The sequence below is a fragment of the Episyrphus balteatus genome, chromosome 2 (assembly GCF_945859705.1).
Source record: "Episyrphus balteatus chromosome 2, idEpiBalt1.1, whole genome shotgun sequence".
Taxonomy (NCBI): domain Eukaryota; kingdom Metazoa; phylum Arthropoda; class Insecta; order Diptera; family Syrphidae; genus Episyrphus; species Episyrphus balteatus.
In genome coordinates, this window is record NC_079135.1 from 1,174,706 (window position 1) to 1,193,854 (window position 19,149).

A 19,149-nucleotide genomic window follows, 5' to 3' on the forward strand; every position below is an offset into this window, starting at 1 on the left:
AAAATTAATTTTTTTTAACAAAACCATTTTTTTTTTCTTAAATTTCATAAAACAAATGATATCAAAAGATTCTCTAGGTAATTTAAGGAAAATATATAGAAGGCAGTAAGGGACAATCTTCCATCGTTTAAGCGATAAATGCAATTTTCTAACATTCTGACCTCAAACACAAAAAAAATATTTTGAACACAACGGCAACACCTACAATATTTTAAAATGAATTTTTAAAAAGCCAGAAGCTCATTCTTTTCTCTTAAATTTAAATCCACTAAATTTAATCAAGACTTTTTGAAAAAATGGTCCTCAAACTCAGAATTTAAAAAAAAAAATGTTATTAGAAAAATTTAAAATTACTTTTTTCCAAACTTTTTCTAATAAAATATGAATTTATTTAAAAAAAATTTTTGCCATAAATATTATAAGTTGAATTTCGAAGCAAAAAAGGTAAAATATATCACACTTTTGAAAAAAATATGAAAAATTACTTCAATTACAGCCCACTTAGGATCAAAATTTTGATTGGAAAAAAGGTCACGAAAATAGGATACATTTTCAATTTCAATACTTTTTTTTTATTAAAACTGAATTTTTGCATTGAAATAATTAATTTTCTCAAAGACTGTGGTAAATAGGAACTTTAAATTTTTGCTATTTAACTTTCAACAGTAAGGGTTATTAAATGATTAAAAAATAATTTTATGTTTAGATGTTGAACTTTAAAAAAAAAAAATAAGTTACATTTTTTTTCAAAACTTTTATTAAAAAAGTTCTTCGAAAATGAAATACTTTTTAGTTTTTTTCATAAACCGTAATAGATATTGGAATTTCCTTTTATAATTTGAAATCATAATAAATGCCGCCAAAAAAATAAAAAAACAAATGCATTTTATATTACGACCAAATTTAAAAAACGACGTGTTAAAATTTTTTCAATAATTTATTTTTTTTTCAAAAATCTGAGTTCAATTACCATTCTTTCAAAAGCCGTTCATTCAATTAACTTAATTTTAATTTTACATATATGACTAAGCTTCTAGCTTTTAAAAAATGTATATTTGAATATTGTAGGTGTTGCCGTTGTGTTCAAATATTTTTTTTTGTGTTTGAAGTCAATTAATAAGAAAATTGCATCTATCGCTTGAACTATGGAAGATTGTCCCTCACTCCCATATATTTTTTATCCTTGAATTTCCTAGACAATATTTTGGCATCAATTAATTTATGAAATTTAAGAAAAATTTTGGAAAAAAAAATTTTTTTGTTCACAAAAATCTTCAATAAAATTTAAAAAATCAAAACGGCAACACCGGCAATTTTTATTCTATAGACTTTAAAGTATTTGTAATTACCGACGTTTGAAAAAAAAGATCATCAAAATCTAAGCTGTTCGGCCGGGTTCCCTAATATTGCCAATTTTTGAGCTTTAGTTACTCCACTATTTAGAAAATAACTGATTTACATTTCGACGATAAAATTGGAGCAATTAAATTTAAATAAAACCTCAACACATGTATCTAGATTGCATTATAAATTAATAACATGCATCTGCAACATGTTGCCAGACGCCTATAACCATAAATAAACAAACCAAAACGAGACAAGTATATTACAGCAAAACAAAGATAGCAAGACCCCATTCAAAAACCAGCTGACTGATGACACTTGCCTCAAGACAATAGTAAAATAATATAGTCGCTGCACCTTCTGAAGCCCCCGCTAAAGACAGATAAAGACAAAGATAGTCTACATTTCTTTAAACACATCGAACAACTTCAACAATTATGATGATGATGATAAACCCGCAGTTTGTTTCTTTCATACCAACACTTGTGATCGGTTGTGTTGAATTGTATATCAAAGAAACAACTGGATTTTTTTGGTATTAAATAAAGACTTGCGGATAAAGGTATACTAAAATTTAAAAAACAAGTTTTTGAAAAACTTTAATCCATGAACAAAATGCTTAAAGGATAGTTTTATTTGTATAAATAACAAATAAAATACCAAGATCCCGTTACGGTTAAGTGATCGTGAGAATATTTTGTTTTGCGATTTATTTTTTCATTATTGTGTCTAATAAACTAAATATCGACGGTCTATCTCTTTCTTGCAAGGCGATAAATGATACTGTTGTCGGGGCCGGTTGCGTTATTTTCACCTGAAAAAAAGTTATTCTGTATTTTTTTCTTTTTCGTTTCTTCAATTATATTGCAAGAAATACAAAAAAAAATGTAGGTGTATGTAGTATATTTTGAAAATAGTTTTTGTTGTGTTTACGGTTGTATGATTACATTCTGTTGGCTCGCTGCTTCCCTGTCGAGATAAACTGCTTGCTTGTCGTCGCATTGTGTGCAAATTTATTGCAACCAACTATTTTTTTTATTATTTTTCGAGTGTTTTTTCGTATACATTTTTCTTTTATTTTGTTGAATTTTTTAAATTCCATTTTCAAAAATATGATTTTTTGAAAAATGTTTATATCAACATAAAGGTTAGTTGGTTTGTGTAATAATGCTAAATGTGCAAAATTTTCAAGTCTTTTCGGTCTGTGGAAATAATTTTGTAGTGTTGCAGCTTTAAACACAAAACATTTTGTTGTTGTATACTTTTCCACTTATAATAATTGGCATTTTTGTTTTTTTTTTGCATTTGTGGCGAATTCAGTTCAAGGAAGTTAAAAAATATCAAAGAAAAAAAAAACTTTCTAATAGGAATGAATTGGTCTGGTCTGGTCGGTTGGTTGTTGGTTGGTTTTGGGTCTTGGCGAGGACCAGCCAGCAGCAGCAGAAGCACAGAGGGGCTATACACAAGAGTTCCATACCACTTTACACGTAGAGTGAACCTGCTACACCGGTTTGGGCGGTGGAAGCAATAGAAAAGTGTGATCGAAATCATTTCCAGAAATATGTGTACATTTTGAGTGTCTTAAGAAATAGTTTTTTTTGTTTTTCTAATTTAATTTTGTAAAAGAAGTTTTTGATGTGGATCAGATAAAACAAAAAATGTAATTATAATTAATGATCTTGATTTTGTTTTGTTATTTTGTGTTTGAATGATTTCATTTTGGAAAAAAAATAAGACCTCCTCGATTCAATGGTGTATACATGTTTTTTTTTTCTTGAATTTTTTAGCTACTCGAAGCTAAACAAAATCGAATTTGTGGTGACGGTTGACATCGTACCTATAATTCCTTGCGATCAAATCGGATTGGATCGAATCGGTGGTGTGCGAAATGAAATTCTTTAGCTATATTCACGTTTATTTTGAGAGACACAACAAAAAAAAAAGAAAAAAAATATACAAAAAAAAATGCCTCTTAGGGGAAAAATAGCTTGCAAAATATTGATATCAAGTTTTTGTTTCAGTTTGGTTATATCAACTTAATTTATGGTTATTTATATATCTGCTTCTGCTTCATTGGAAAATTTTGTTTCTGCAAAAGAAAATCAAATGCTCTTCCTGTTTTTATCCATTTGGTAATGTAGAAAACAAAATTTTAATTAATTCACTGAAAATGATTGTTTTGATCATATGTCTTACATTCAAGTTTATTAATGTCTAGAGTGAAGATTTATGTATGTGAATCTTCAAGGTAACATAAGTTGACTTAAATAAAACTATTTTAAAGGTCATAAGTTAACATATTTTCAAATCCCAACAAACTTAATAATATGTCTTTTAAATGTACCTACAATGTGCTTTGAAAAGAAAATTGTTTAATTTGTATCTTAATTTTAAAAGTATTACCTATTAATTTGTTTGTTTTGATAAATTAATAAATTCAAAAATATTAAGAACAGTTTTTAATGTTAAATATTTTCGAAAAAATATTAAAAAATTATTAATTTATCAAATAAAAATTTAATAAGAAAAGAAATAGGTACAACTTTAATTTAAAATATTAATTTTAAAAGTTTGTTTACGTTCTTTTTCGTTAAAAACAAGAATATTTTTTATCACAAAGCATCGTTTATCGTTACTATGTATTTGTCCAACGGCTATATTAATAGATGTGATATTGTAAAAAGTCAGTATTATGTATTTTGAAAAATATTTGCATTACATTAATGAGGTGTATGTATTTTTTTGCTCAGTAAGTGCGCTTACTGCTAAAAAGAAAAATAGAACTAGCAGAATTTATTTTCAAATTTTTATGGGGCAAAAATTTTAATAGTAGATTCTAAAAACCAATAAAAATTAGAAAAAAATTATCATAGAAAATCAAAATATTATAGACAGAATTTTTTTAGAAAATAAAAACAAAAGTTCATAAATTTTTGATAAATCAATTTTTTGGAAAAAAGTGAATTCTTTTGTTACGAAATATGAAATGATAAAATATCACACTCGTAACTTTTGATAATTTTTCATCGTTTTGTGTCCTGTGGAAGGGATTCTGCAACATTTATATTAGGATGCAAAATTTTATTTAATGCAGTCAACTTTAGGGGGCTAATTAGTTTTTATTTTTATAAGTTTTTAAAAATTTAAGTTTCGAAAAAACGTTTTGATTTAAAGGTTAAAAACTGTTTATGGGAACACAAAAAAAATCTGTAAATTTTCAAGTTTTAAAATAGTTGATAGCTTCCATATAAAATAACAAAACTGACCGTTGAAATCTGTTGTTCTGTTTAAAACATATAAACACATTTTATTTCGATCAAAAACAGATGTATTTATTTAAAAAAAAAGCACCATAGAAGCTGTTTTTGAGGTAAAGAACCAAACATAATTGGATACTTCTTTTTTTTTAATTAAAAAAAAATTCACTTAAACTATTCAGCAATATAACATCATTAACAACAAAATTATATTTTTGTATGTGGTAGAAAATTATATTTATCTGAAGGATTTTAACGAACCGGAAACCAAAAAAAAAAAAAAACTAAAACGTCTCGTTATCGAGATATTAAAAAAAAAAAAACTAAATTGTTCCAAAAATTGTAAAAACTTTTATTTGGGGTTGCTCTAGAATCTATAGATTACCGTGAATTTTTTTGGCTCAAAATTTGTAACACCATTCGAAAGAACTTATCTTCTGTTAATAATTTAATTCCAAACTAACCATCATTGTTATTTTTCTTGAACAAATTGTTAGTTTGTTGTGAGCCTTCGATTAAAACTATATAATTTCGAAAGGCGTTCTAATTCTAAATGAAAGATTGCACATACCTTTAATTCAATGTGCAAAAATTTTGTTTCTTCATTTGCATTTATTTAATTTTCATCCCTTTTTCTGTCTTCGAAAAGGAATGCATACTAATTGAGGTGTAGATTGTAGAATAAAAAGATTTTTGCATTGCTATCATCAAAAAAAAAAAACAAAACAAACAAACACATTCTTTAAAAAGGTAACCAAGCTAATCCAATTCCACCAAGTCATTAATGTTATTTCTATTATTTTTTTTCTAACCCTACCCACTAAACTGAGTGGATAATCCAACATGGAATTCTCTTTTCCAAGGGTTACAAGAGATTTACAAATTCTTTCTTTTGCATTCAACCCCAAACAGAGTAGATTCTTTTTCTATCTTCTTGCCATTTCAATGTTGGAAAAGTATCGCATTGATGTTTTTCAAGGAGATGTGTTAACAATTGAGTTTTAAATAAGATTTAAAAATAAACTTTCTTTTTTTTTAAAGAAACTCCAAGATGCTGCCAGGACGTACTTAAATCATTTTTACAAATTTTAATTGAGAACTTGAAACTACGAGATAAGCAAACAAAAAAAAAACTGAAAAAATGCATGAACTCTTCACGACAGTGCTTTCAAAACGTGATCTCTCTCGGGCAGGTGATCTATTTTCTGTATCGGATTCAGAAATTGTCAATGACATAACACAAGTTGTAAGTATTCCATTATTTTTCTATATAAAACAATATCTAAAACTATTTTGTAAAGCTTCTAGAAATTGGACCAATCATCTCGCAACCAGATTACTTAAAGAACAATAATGACCAATCTGTAGTGGAAATTTGTGTTACTCGAATACTTTCATGTATTCGAGAAACTAAGACAGCCGAACGATATTGTTCGGCTTTAGTGGATTTACTGAAAACATGCCTCCTTTGGCCACTTCAGCCACATGGACCGATGAAAGAGGATCCTCCTCATGCGAAAATAGCTGCCGATATTATATCCAGTATTTTTCTGGTAAAATATAATCATAGTTAAGCAGTGAAAAAGTCATGATTGATTGGTTTTCAAATATTCCAGAATTATGACAAGAAGGAATTAATGAATATATCTCTGCCTGTGGCTGTTCAATTCCTTCCAAAAGGCAACAAAGAACTATCAAGGAATTTGGCAAGTTACTTGTCATTGGCTGCTATTGACTATGCTTATTTATTAAGTCCTCATGTTGACTCAATTATGGATTCAATACTTGCTGGTTTGCATATTTTTTAGCCCTGTTTCTTCTTCAAATTTAAAACTATGTATTTTCTTATATCATTAAGGTAACTATGGACTATGCCGTGTTCTTTCGCAAATCTATGAGGTATCACCACAACAAGTTTCACCACATGCTCCAGTGCTTATAGGACTTTTGCCACAATGTGATTTACAGGAAAAACTTGCTCTTCTACAACTTTATATATTAATTGCACAAAAAACACCAACCGTATAAATATTTTCTTACTTTTATTGAATATTTATTTACAAGCTTTCATTTATGCATTTAAGGTCCTTGAAAATAGTGTACCAGAATTATGTGAATTTCTTTTCAATTCGGAAACAGCAACATCAACAATGCAAATACTTTTAAAAATTGCTGAATCATCTCCGAAATTAATTGTTGAACATTTTGATAAAATCAAATTGACAGCAAAAAATAATCCAACAACAATCTCATTGGCTGCACAAGTACTTGCAACAGCTGGACGAAATAATAAGGTAAACTATACCAATTTATGTATGTATATTATTTTTAGTCGCTTATTCACGTGAAGCATGATAAGTACTAATAAATTGTAAGATCGATATTGTAGTAATTTTACTTGTAATATGTTATATTTTTTAAAGATCAATTAAGAAAATATTAAATTTTTAGATATTGTCTTTAAATGATAAGTGAAGATCTAAAGAATTGAGTACCTAGCTTTTTATTTTGAGGCGGAGATATAAAGAGAAGAAGTTGCCTTAAAAAAAACAACGGTGTAAAAATGATTGACCTTGGAATATTATAGGGTTTTCGGTTGATAAATTTATATTTTGATCTTTAAATTGATTTTTTTTTACTATAGTTTAAGTTTTTAGATTTTCTTTTATTTGTTATAATGTGTGTGTGTAATTGTTTCTGTGAACCAGGTAGCGCACAAAGGGTTATTTGACCCAAAAAGGTAATCAAAATTATTTGTTGGTATTTTTAAATGAAAAAGATTTTTAAAAAGTGTAATTAATAAATACAAAAATTAATTATCATATTTTACAATTTTTACAATTTGTTTAAAATAATAAAATATTTCAATTTAAAAAAGTTACACATACGCCACAGTGACCCACAGTTAGGACACACCATTGTATCGCAAGCGAAAATCGGTATTTTTACCCACTAAGCCATGCATAAAACAAAATGGCGGAAGTTGGCGGAACTTTTTATTTTCTTACATAATAGGGAAAAATACTGCGAAAGGGATACTATATACCTTTTTTGAACTCTCACCTGAAATGATCAAAATTAAAAAAATGAACTTGCTTAATCGAAAAAAATATGCTTTATATAAAGTTAATACTTTTATCTTTAAAGACAAAAAAAAAACGCTTCAAAATAAAAAATATCCACAGTAAATCCACCTTATAAAAAACATCTTTAAACAAAATCGCCCAAAAAAAAGGTCGATCCGGCAAGCAAGAATAAAAGTAATGGATCGACATGTCGTGGTAAATATGGTTGCCACATGATGCAGGGCCTATTTATCTATGAAATGACGGGTAAACTTTCGGTCGGTCTCAGTTGTCAGAACTGCTTCCATTTGCACTCAACATTATTTAAAGTCAAAAAATTGTCAAACTGATGGTTGTCAAATTATGATGCATAGTGATGTTAGTAAAAGAGGAGTGAATCTGCTGAAAAATCCAGACCCGGAAAATTGATCTAAGATGAAAAAATAAATCAATTTTTTTGCCCAATATACAATATATACATAATACAAAATTGTCAATTTTTTGACCGATCTAAATAAAAAAATAAATAGATTTTTATAACAAACGAAAACCCTATTATAAATGTCATGAGCCCTGTTTGTAGAAAAATTCTCCAAAAATATGTAAACAAAAATTACGGCGCATTTATTTACAAATTGTATGCTCTTCAAACTCCATTTGGGCAGTTTCATGGTAACTCACGTTACATTCACAAAAATGTCCAATACATAAATACATAGATTTTTTTCTTTGTCAATTTTAATATAAATTGATACGAAAATACTGTCCATTAATGTAGCATAACTATTACTTTCATAATTAATTAAAACATTTTTCTTTATTTTTAGGAATTGTTTGGGAAAAATTAAAGTCTGTTAACAATCACGAGGGGATATTGACATCGTCACTATTAGGTTCATCTTGTTTTCTCTGGGCTTGTTTTTCCGTAATGTTCATGTCCAATTCTTCTGTAGTTTGCAAGTGTATGCTTTAAAAATGTTCCCAGAATTAAATTTCTAGCCATAAGGAAATACAACAAAAAATCTTTTCTTGCAACTACCACAAAGAGTTGCCGTTTGTAAATAATAATTTGCTATTTGAAAAAGTAAAAAAAATGCATAATTTGTTCAAAATTCGTGTCCACTTTTTCATTTAATTGCCCATTTTAGGAAAAAATTTAACTCAATTTGTTTCCACTATACATTTATTCACAAGTTCTTTGTGTTTGTGTTGTTACTCATGTTGACTGCAATGGCCTGCTCTTTACTTAAGGTATACAATTTGTACAAATTCCAAGACCAAAGGTTTTGCCTTGAGAAAATTAAAGCGTATAGGTACTTTAGCTTAAGACTTGCATTCTATTCGTACACACAAATTAAGACAAAAAATTAGGTTTTAGCTTTTTCTAAAAAAAAAAGATTGAGGATATTATGTATAATAAACTATAACTGGCGCGAAGTTTTAAACGATCTAGTAAAATGTTAAATCCATTTTAGTAAGTTACTAAATCAAAAAGCAGACCGATTTTGAACTTAGTAAATAACTCAAATAGCTTAAGCATTCTACTAAATCGTTCAAAATTATTCGCCATTGATTTTAGATCTTTGAACTATCTTCAACTTAACCTAAAATAATTCAAAAAAAAAAAATATTATTTTTTTGTTTCAATTACGCTAGGATACAGCACAATATGCTCTTGACTTCGTGCTTGAACATTTACCGCATGCTGATCGTACTGCACAAACAATATTACTGCATGAAGCAACAATGTTATGCTCAACGTTTCCAATTCTATTTAACGACAAAGTACTGGCATGTGTTCGACAAAAGAACATTATAAGGTTGCTTAACTTATCTAATTTTTTTTTATTGTTGTTTTTAATTAATTAATTGTAAATACTAATATATTTCATAATTATTATCATGTTGTAATGGCAGTCAGCAAAAACTTTCTGTTTCGACTGAAGTTAATGCTGATGGTAATAAGACTTCGGGCGGTGTGACAATTGTCAATTTAAACTCAACACCGATAACAATGGGTTCAACAAGTGCCCAACACCACCAGCCAACAACTACCACAATATCAACAGACATTTCACGCAGCCGACATATTGTGAGTAGCAGCAGCACTGTGATAAGTAAAAAGAGTCGAAGTAGTCCGAGTAGTCCCAAGGACGTTAGGAAATCTATTGCTGTACCAAGTAATGTAAAAATCTGTAAGTAGTTTTGGAACTTTTTTACTAAGGTTGAAACACTTAAACGACATAAAATCATTAGCTACTGTAAATGCACCTGCAAGTTTACCTTTGCAAGTGCCTCCGGTGACACCAGTCCAAAACACTGCACCAGCAGTACCACCAACACCCCCTCATACGGGCTACACTCGTCGTGCAAAGTTGGGTGACTCAAGAAGTACAGGACGATTGCATCCATCTAGCAATACACATAGAAGCATGACTCGCCTTAATGTTACTGGTAAGTCACCTTACTATAAGCCTTAAAAAGTTAAATCTTTTGTTTATTTTTTAGGAGGATCAGTTGGAGGTCTTCACAAAAGTATGACTCGTTTAAGCTCCTCCCAGCATATAAACCAGAACGGATCAAGCTCCAATAATGCAGCCCCAAATTCGGCAGCAAACAGTCAGTCTAGTGGAAATGTAATCGTCCAAATGGCAGCTTCCCATCAAAAACAAATAAACTCTCCCGCAGCACATAACCCAACTTACATAACACCAGTACCCCCGTTAAGTAATAATGTCATCATCACTGGACATAACAAATGGGGAATTCCATCGACACAAGTCACTTCTGGTGGTGTTACCGTCACTACTTCCCCAAATAAATGTCGACCACATTCGCAAGGTCCAACAACTCTGCTGAGTTCAAGTAGTGCCTTGCTAAAGTATAGCACAGATGCATTGAATCAATCAATTGGTAAGAAAATAACCCCAACCAAAACACTCTAAATGACTTTTGATTAATAGGATCGATTTCAATACCACAAAATACAGTATCGGTACATCATGCATCGCCAGCGTTGCCACCATTGAATGGAAATCAAAAATCTGTGATGAAATTACCTGTCAATGGATCGGTTTGTTCAAATTCTTTCATTTTGTTTCATAAATTTTAATCATAAATATATCTCAATTTAAGAGCAATCATGAAGTAGTAGTTTCGGGGCCGACAACAAATGTTACACCACGTCGAAATGATAATACAAGTCGAACCTTATTGAATGCGAACAATAGCATTTTGGATCAGCGTATGAGCACTTTTGAACCATATCAATATATGCGCGATCCAGTGCAGCAATTTTGTGAAAAACATTTTCCCTCCATCAAAAGTTATATGGATGAAGTTTCAAACTTTTTGCCACCTCCAACAAGATGTAGTATAGAAGGTAAATATTATTTTATTTTTAAAGTTTATTTTACTTTTGATTCAAAAAATATACGAGTACTGTGGCGCATATGATCCTACTTATTAAATAAAATAACATTTTTTGTCATAGAACCGTTTTCTTGATTTCTGACTTCCTCGTAAACCATTTAACCGATTACAAAAAAAATTGTACAAAACCGTTTTAGTAGGTAACGGTTAATTTAAAAATTAAAAAAAAATTTACAACTATTTCAAGTTTTTTTTTTTAGAAAAATCAATTTTTTGAAAACGGATAATGAAATTTTCAAATATGTGTAGAAATAATATGAAAGTATTCCAATTTTTTACTTGCGATATACATAATATGTAATAATATGAAACCCGGGACGTATAAGTGTCCCGTATTTGAAATTTGTCCCGTGATTGTCCCGTATTTGCAAATTCCCTGATTTTTGTATTCAAAATTTTAATTACTTTGTAAGGAAAACAGTGGTTGAAAAATAAAAGTTTTTCTTATTTTCCGGATAAAAGCATTAAAAATACTTTTTAGAAGTTATTAACAGAACCTATTATAAAACCGTTTTCTTCATTTCATACTTCCTTGTGGACGTTTAAATGATTTCAACGTAAATTTTCCATAAAAATCGTGAAAGAAATCTAGACCTCAAAAAATTTAGAAAAATTAATTTTTTTTTTTTTGAAAAATCGAGATTTCTAAAACGATCCAAAGAATTTTTAATTGTCCCGGGTTTTGCTCCTAGAAATATGGTCACCGTAACTATATAGCAAGTTATGCATTCATACAAAAAAAAAAGTTGAGATAACATTTTTAAATGACATTACAAAATGACAAGTCCGTCTGTCTATCTGTCAATCTGTCTGTCTGTATACGAAGCTACTGCTTAAAGTGACGAACCGATTAACATCAAACTTGGTATGTAGCGTTTTTTGGCGACTCTCCAGAGGGGTTTTTGCATTTAATTTTTTTGGACCAAAAATAACGGATGTTATCGATTTTAGTAAAGTTGAATTTGCTCGAAAATGGCTCCAACGAATTTGTTAAAAAAATTCAAATGTGAGTTTTAAGACAAGGTCTGTCTTTCAATGAAAACTTTTTACCTGCCTGAAACTGCTTATTGGATTTCAACGAAACTTTTTATAAAAAAACATTTATATAAATTTAAGTATAGGCCAAAAATAAAATTTTGAAAAAAATAATTTTTGGATTTAAAAAAAAATTGAAATTTTTTTTTTGAAAAATCAAATTTTCGAAAACGGAACATTTATTTTTTTTTTTGAAATTTTGGTTTTAGATATTGATTAGTGATTTCTACAAAATGGCATACCAATTTTATTTTAAAAATGAAATTGCATACTCGTTTTGGAGGTAATTTTATTTCAGAACCCTAAGAGCAAGTTCGTGCGACCCAGTCGTGCATTTTATTTTTTCGGCAAATGTTTATACATTATACATAATTTTTTTTAACGACTCCAATAATTTTCAAAAAAAAAAAAAATAAAAATTGTTTGTTATAAAAGAAATCAAATGGAATATTTCATTTGAAGACTAAAATTATTTGAAAATGTGTTTTCGTCATTTTAATCTACAAGTTTTTCAAAGACAACTTTTCGATAGGACTCACCAAAGAGATATTTACATACATACAGGGTGTTCCAAAAGTCAACGTCGAAACGAAAACGGTAGATAGGGTAGGTGGTGACAGTTATCAGAAAAATAATAAAAAAAAATCGCAGCCATATATTTTGTGAGTTATGGGCATTCGAAAAAAAATCAAAAAAATGGTAACCCTGTGACGGTTTTTCATGTACCGTGACTACAAATCTTGATTTTTCTCATTTTTTTTTTGTTACGGAACCTTGAATAACCCTGCTTCCAAATGCATTCAAAAATTTTAACTCAGCTGCATCAGTTTTAAAGTGCTAAAAAATTTTACATGACTCTAATTCAATGAACCGCAGTTTAAAAAAAATGCACTACGATGTTTCGGCAAGTTACCTTAAAAGTTGGTCTGTTCAAGTCTCTTTTCAAAATGGTATAACATTGTTGAGAAAATTCCATAAATAACCGAGATAAATTTTTTTTCTTAAGAAATCCAACTTTTTTATCAGGTAATTTTTCCATATTATTTAAGTTTTTTACCCTTTCAGAACCTTTCAGAATACAAAAACTTAAATAATATGGGAAAATTACCTAATAAAAAAGTCGGAAAAAAAAACTTCCAGAAAAGATTTGGTCGGATATTAAAGATTGAGAACTCAGGGGAAAATGACAGAGAATCATTTCTTAGATTTGGAAAATGAATGTAATGGGGACTTTTCACGAGTCGATTTTTGCCGTGCGGCGAAGCTTTTTGACTCGTGAAGTCGCAGGCGACTAAAGTGACATCCCCATAAAAAAAATCCTAGTCGACCGACATATCGTGTGGCTAAAATCGACTCGTGAAAAGTGGGCATAATTTAATTTGTGCTTAAGGATCCCAGGACCTTCCACATCCAAAGTTTGATGTTGGATTTACAATAGCGTATATAAATTTTATCCCTTTTGAAATTTATTAACTTTTTCATACATTTAAATTGAAAAAAAATAAAAACAAAAACAAAAATCGTGTCCTAATCAAAATAATTAATTGAAATTAAATAAGAAATAACAATTTTAGAAAGACGCACGAAAAAAGTAGCCAAGCTGCATTTTGCCTGTCAAATTCGAGGACAACACTGCCTTTATTCAAAAACATGCTTTACAATGCGAACAAGAAATCCAAAAACTTGGATACATTTAATGTTTTTAGATTTTCAAGTTCGTCATTTTGTAAGTTTCATTATAAAGTTATACACAAAATTATTTCTTATAAACGTTATTATTCTTTATCTGTAGGTTAAGGAAAAATGTGTGCTAAGTACTAGAGAGCCTGGAATTAGTAACCTTAAAAACATTTGGCAAATACTTAAATGCGAAAGTCGGACATTTACTGAATTAGTTACCAGTCAATTTCCAAATACAAAGGTTAACATACATAAATAGTTTATAACAAAATATACATTTCTAAATTTTCTGATTGTTTATAGGAAAGAGAAGTTTTAGTTAATGAACTTCGTCATTCTGGTTTTCTTGATGTTTTCGAAGTATCCAAGACAGATCAATCTAATCCGAATTGCAATGAATTGGAATATCAATGGGGATGTTTTCTATGCAATCATCCTGACAAAGCTGTTGGCTTTTTCAGCGGCAGTAATCAACCTGTTATTGAAGGTCAGCTAAAGGAAAAGAAAGGCAAATGGCGATTGTTTCGAAGATGGAGAACTCGTTACTTTACATTATCGGGAGCTCATCTTTCGTGCAAAGGATCGGTAAATATATATATTTTTTTTTTACTTTAGATACGAAAAATGTTAAATTTCTTGTTATTATTTATTTTAGAGCGGAGGAGAAAGTATTGATGTTAATCAAATTCGCTCGGTCAAAGTATCACGAGGAGCTCGGAATATACCCAAAGCATTTGAAATATTTACCGCTGATCAAACATTAATACTCAAGCCCAAGGATGGTAAAAACGCAGAAGAATGGGTACAATATCTAAGTATAGTTGTGGCACATTCTCAAGCTCGCGATAATCCAACTGTGAAAACGAATAGTCTTCCAGCTAGAGGACTCGGTACAAGCAAGCCAGCGTTTTGAAAATGAATATTGTTTTATAATAGGATTTATTTTTTAAATATAAGATACACACTTTGACGTATTTATTCCCTTTTAAAGGAATATAAATTTATAACAAAAATACAAAATTGTTTTTCTTTGAAAATTACATGATCACATGTCAACTTGTTTCATTAACTTTGTTTTTAAATTTCAGGGACACCGAGGCGTATGTGTAACATTTTTTTTTATTAAAAAATAGTTGGAATTTGTTTAGTTGAACTCATTTTTTAATCAATTTGACCAACCCACAAGGCATTTTAATATGATTGGCTTTCGAGAGAATTTCTATAAATCAAAGCCTTTTCCACCTTTTATTTTGAAACAATAACAATTAATTATTTTCTATAAATCACTTTTTTTTGCGTTTACAATAAATTGGCGGAAAGCGCTCGTTATATATTAAAATTTTTTATTGCATACTGCTGGGCTTGAAGTGTGACAAAATCTATTCACTTGAATTTATTTGAAATCGAACAACTCTTTTTGTAGATGATTGGAGTCAAAATTACTACGATCGGAGATTTCTCAAAACAGAAATGACGATAGGGATGATAAATGTTTAGAGAGAAAGCTCTACAAGTTATACTGTTTAACACAAAATCACTGAGCAAAATGACAGGGTTACATTTACAATTTTTTAAGTACCTACCTACTTTTTCAGGAATTTAAAAAAAATAAAAAAAGATCTAAGATTCTCCCATTTATCAAGCTTCCCCTATCGAGCTTAAAAGATTTAAAATGTATGCAAAATATGATCTAAATAAGTAGCTGCTGTTCGAAGTTAAAACTTGTTTAACATTTATTTTAAGTTTAAAAAATATTTAATTTAATTTTTTGAAATTTCGAGTTTGAAAATAAATTTTTCAATAACATTGGAAAAAAATTTATTTAAATTTAACACTTGTTTCGACTTGAAAAAGTATCAAATAGCTAGGTACATCTTTTTTATTAAAAAAGAAAGTTCAAGACCCCGTTTTTTTTTCAATTTTTCAGTCGAATAACTCTGACGGTAGCTATATTTTTAAATACAATTTTTCTTTTATTTTGTGTGATCTATTGTCTGACAAGAACCAAATGCTTGACTAAAAAAAAAGTTTATTTTAGAAAATAAGATATTCCATCATAACACTTCCTAGATATTCTAAAAAATCTCAGAAATCTTTTTGCGTAGGCAAAACACAAAAAAAAAATGGTCTCAGTAATCTTTGTGACAATTATGTGAACTTTATGTACAAGTTAAGGCCATTCCATAAAATAGAGAACACAATAAAAAAAAAGTACATATTTCATGCTACTTTTGCTTGTCATTGTAAAAAATAAATTAAACATCCTGACAAATTACGTAAATTATGATTGTCATCATAACCACATTGCACGAGCTTTTAATCTCCCTTTTCAACAAAAAAAAAAGAAGCCTTATCAATAATAGTAATGCATTTTATACTTTTGTTTTTCTTATATGTACATATAAAATACTGATAAAATAATTAGCATTGCGTAGCCAATGAAAACGTAGTCGTTGAAAACTTTAATTAGGAACAAAAAACATCCGATAGATTTTTTTTTTCTTTTTGTGCTTACGTAGAATTAGCCTTTGGGCTTAAAATAGTTTGGCAATGTCGCCTATATTTTTTTGCTTCTGTCCCACGTGCGTCATATTTTATTGCTACTAGTCAGTGGTCGATTGCGAATTGTGGACCACTGGACGTCTAAATAATTTTTGAATACAGAGGTCGTCAACTTAAAGTCTGTGCCCACATTTATCTAAAGCTTTATACTAGGATACATACAAATCATTTTGAAAAGAAGAAAAAGCTGAATTTATTTCTCTAGTATTAAATAGAATTCCGCATTAACACATCATAATTTGTATTTGTATTTGGGGGGTTTGAGGCCATGGTTATACTTTTAAGTTTGTTTTCTATGTATAAAAAAAAAATACATACATAAATCATTTTCAACTTGAAAAAGTCATGTACTTGTTTTTTTTTAGATAAGCGTTAATTTGAAACCGAATTAAGTTGCTACGTCTATGGCTTTTACGTGTCGTAGATATATTGTCCATGTTTATTTCCGTTGATAATATTGAAATAAATTTTAAAGTTCACGGCTACATAAATAAATAATTGATAAGACTTGATAGTAGAGTAACTAAAGCAAATTATTAGGGAACCCGGCAGAACAGCTCTGATATTGACGATTTTTTTTTTCAAACGTAGGTAATTTAAAATACTTTAAAGTCTATAGATTAAAAATTGCCGGTGTTGCCGTATTGTTTTTTAAAATTAAAATAAAATTTTTTTTTAACAAAACCATTTTTTTTTGCTTAAATTTCATAAAACAAATGATAGCAAAAGATTGTCTAGGTAATTTAAGGAAAATATATAAAAGGCAGTAAGGGACAATCTTCCATCGTTTAAGCGATAAATGCAATTTTCTAACATTCTGACCTCAAACACAAAAAGAATATTTTGAAAACAACGGCAACACCTACAATATTTTAAAATACATTTTTAAAAAGCCAGAAGCTCATTCTTATCTCTTAAATTTAAATCCACTAAATTTAATTGAGGGTTTTTGAAAAAATGGTCCTCAAACTCAGAATTAAAAAAAAAATGTTATTAAAAAAATTTTAAAATGACTTTTTTCCAAACTTTTTTTTATAAAATATGAATTTATTTAAAAAAAATTTTTGGCCATAAATATTATCAGTTGAATTTCGAAGCAAAAAAGGTAAAATATATCACACTTTTGAAAAAAAAAAATGAAAAATTACTTCAATTTCAATGGTTTTTTTTTATTAAAACTGAATTTTTGCATTGAAATCATTAATTTTCTCAAAGACTGTGGTAAATAGGAACTTTAAATTTTTGCTATTTAACTTTCAACAGTAAGGGTTATTAAATGAATAAAAAATAATTTTATGTTTAGATGTTGAACTTAAAAAAAAAAATAAGTTACATTTTTTTTTCAAAACTTTTATTAAAAAAAGTTCTTCGAAAATGAAATACTTTTCAATTTTTTTCATAAACCGTAATACATATTGACATTTCCTTTTATAATTTGAAATCATAATAAATGCGGCCAAAAAAATTTGAAAATAAATGCATTTTATATTACGACCAAGTTTAAAAAACGACATGTTCAAATTTTTTCAATAATTTTTTTTTCAAAAATCTGAGTTCAATTACCATTCTTTCAAAAGCCGTTCATTCAATTAACTTAATTTTAATTTTACATATATGACTAAGCTTCTAGCTTTTAAAAAATGTATATTTGAATATTGTAGGTGTTGCCGCTGTGTTCAAATATTTTTTTTTGTGTTTGAAGTCAATTAATAAGAAAATTGCATCTATCGCTTGAACTATGGAAGATTGTCTCTCACTCCCATATATTTTTTTTCCTTGAATTTCCTAGACAATCTTTTGGCATCAATTATTTTATGAAATTTAAGAAAAATTTTTGAAAAAAATTTGTTTTTGTTCACAAAAATCTTCAATTAAATTTAAAAAATCAAAACGGCAACACCGGCAATTTTTAATCTATAGACTTTAAAGTATTTTTAATAACCAACGTTTGAAAAAAAAGATCATCAAAATCTAAGCTGTTTGGCCGGGTTCCCTAATATTGCCAATTTTTGAGCTTTAGTTACTCCACTATGAGATATTGATACATTAGGTAGATACAACCGCCTAGACGCATATAATATGTATGTACGTAGCAAATTATTGATATAAAGTGCACAAAAAAGGTTAGAACCAAACGAAAAATAAATATCCTTTAGTAATGGACCCGAATTTACCGAAAGCTCAATTTTAACAGAAAATAAAACATAGCGAATTCTAGGTTCAGAAGTTAGATGTTTGTTTTATTACTATTAATTTTTTTGTTTTAAATGATTGCAGTGTTCTCTTTTTCATTTAAATAGGGTTGCCATACTTTCCTCATATATTATTTTATTAATTAAAGTTTGCTTGGCATTTTAACAATTGCTTATGTAACAATTTTGCCTTTAGAATTATGTTGCCACATAGAAGTTTCCATTTTAAAAGTGGCAACTCTTCATTTTCAGTATCATATCATAACATATATCTTTTATTTAACCTGACGGTCGCTTCTCCGACTTAAAAGGTTTTTTAACTTTTCTTATATTGAGTGGCACAAATACCCAAAATCATTAAGACACACTTCCCTAATGACTATCTTATGTCATTAAATAACTTTTTAAAAATATTTTGTTTTCCCACTAACCACAGTTCAATGTAAAATATTGCATACTTATTATACCATTTCAAAGATTAACTGAAACCCTTTATGAATTTTAAAAATGTATACATAGTCACTATGGCTTATGTGGAATATTTGTTTGTTCTATTCAAAAACATGTAAAATAGGGTGGAGT

The 19,149-nt window shown here is 28.6% G+C and overlaps 1 protein-coding gene across 4 annotated transcripts; it reads left to right on the top strand.

Moving 5' to 3' along the window:
- The first annotated feature begins 1,773 nt into the window (after window positions 1-1,773).
- Window positions 1,774-14,817, top strand: LOC129912499 (protein melted). Of its 4 annotated transcripts, none has more exons than XM_055990767.1 (16): window positions 1,774-1,906; window positions 5,643-5,847; window positions 5,903-6,154; window positions 6,218-6,392; window positions 6,460-6,623; window positions 6,686-6,895; window positions 9,323-9,486; window positions 9,584-9,861; window positions 9,923-10,120; window positions 10,175-10,579; window positions 10,630-10,739; window positions 10,802-11,048; window positions 13,693-13,859; window positions 13,926-14,054; window positions 14,117-14,398; window positions 14,469-14,817. In XM_055990767.1, exons 2-16 carry the CDS (start codon window positions 5,743-5,745, stop codon window positions 14,724-14,726), a joined length of 3,144 nt encoding a protein of 1,047 aa, XP_055846742.1. In that variant the 5' UTR covers window positions 1,774-1,906; window positions 5,643-5,742; the 3' UTR covers window positions 14,727-14,817. The 4 variants fall into 4 exon arrangements, with proteins under 4 accessions (XP_055846742.1, XP_055846745.1, XP_055846744.1 ...); XM_055990770.1 differs by having other exon boundaries at window positions 13,708-13,859; XM_055990769.1 differs by lacking the exon at window positions 1,774-1,906 and adding an exon at window positions 2,029-2,231.
- Window positions 14,818-19,149: the final 4,332 nt, after the last annotated feature.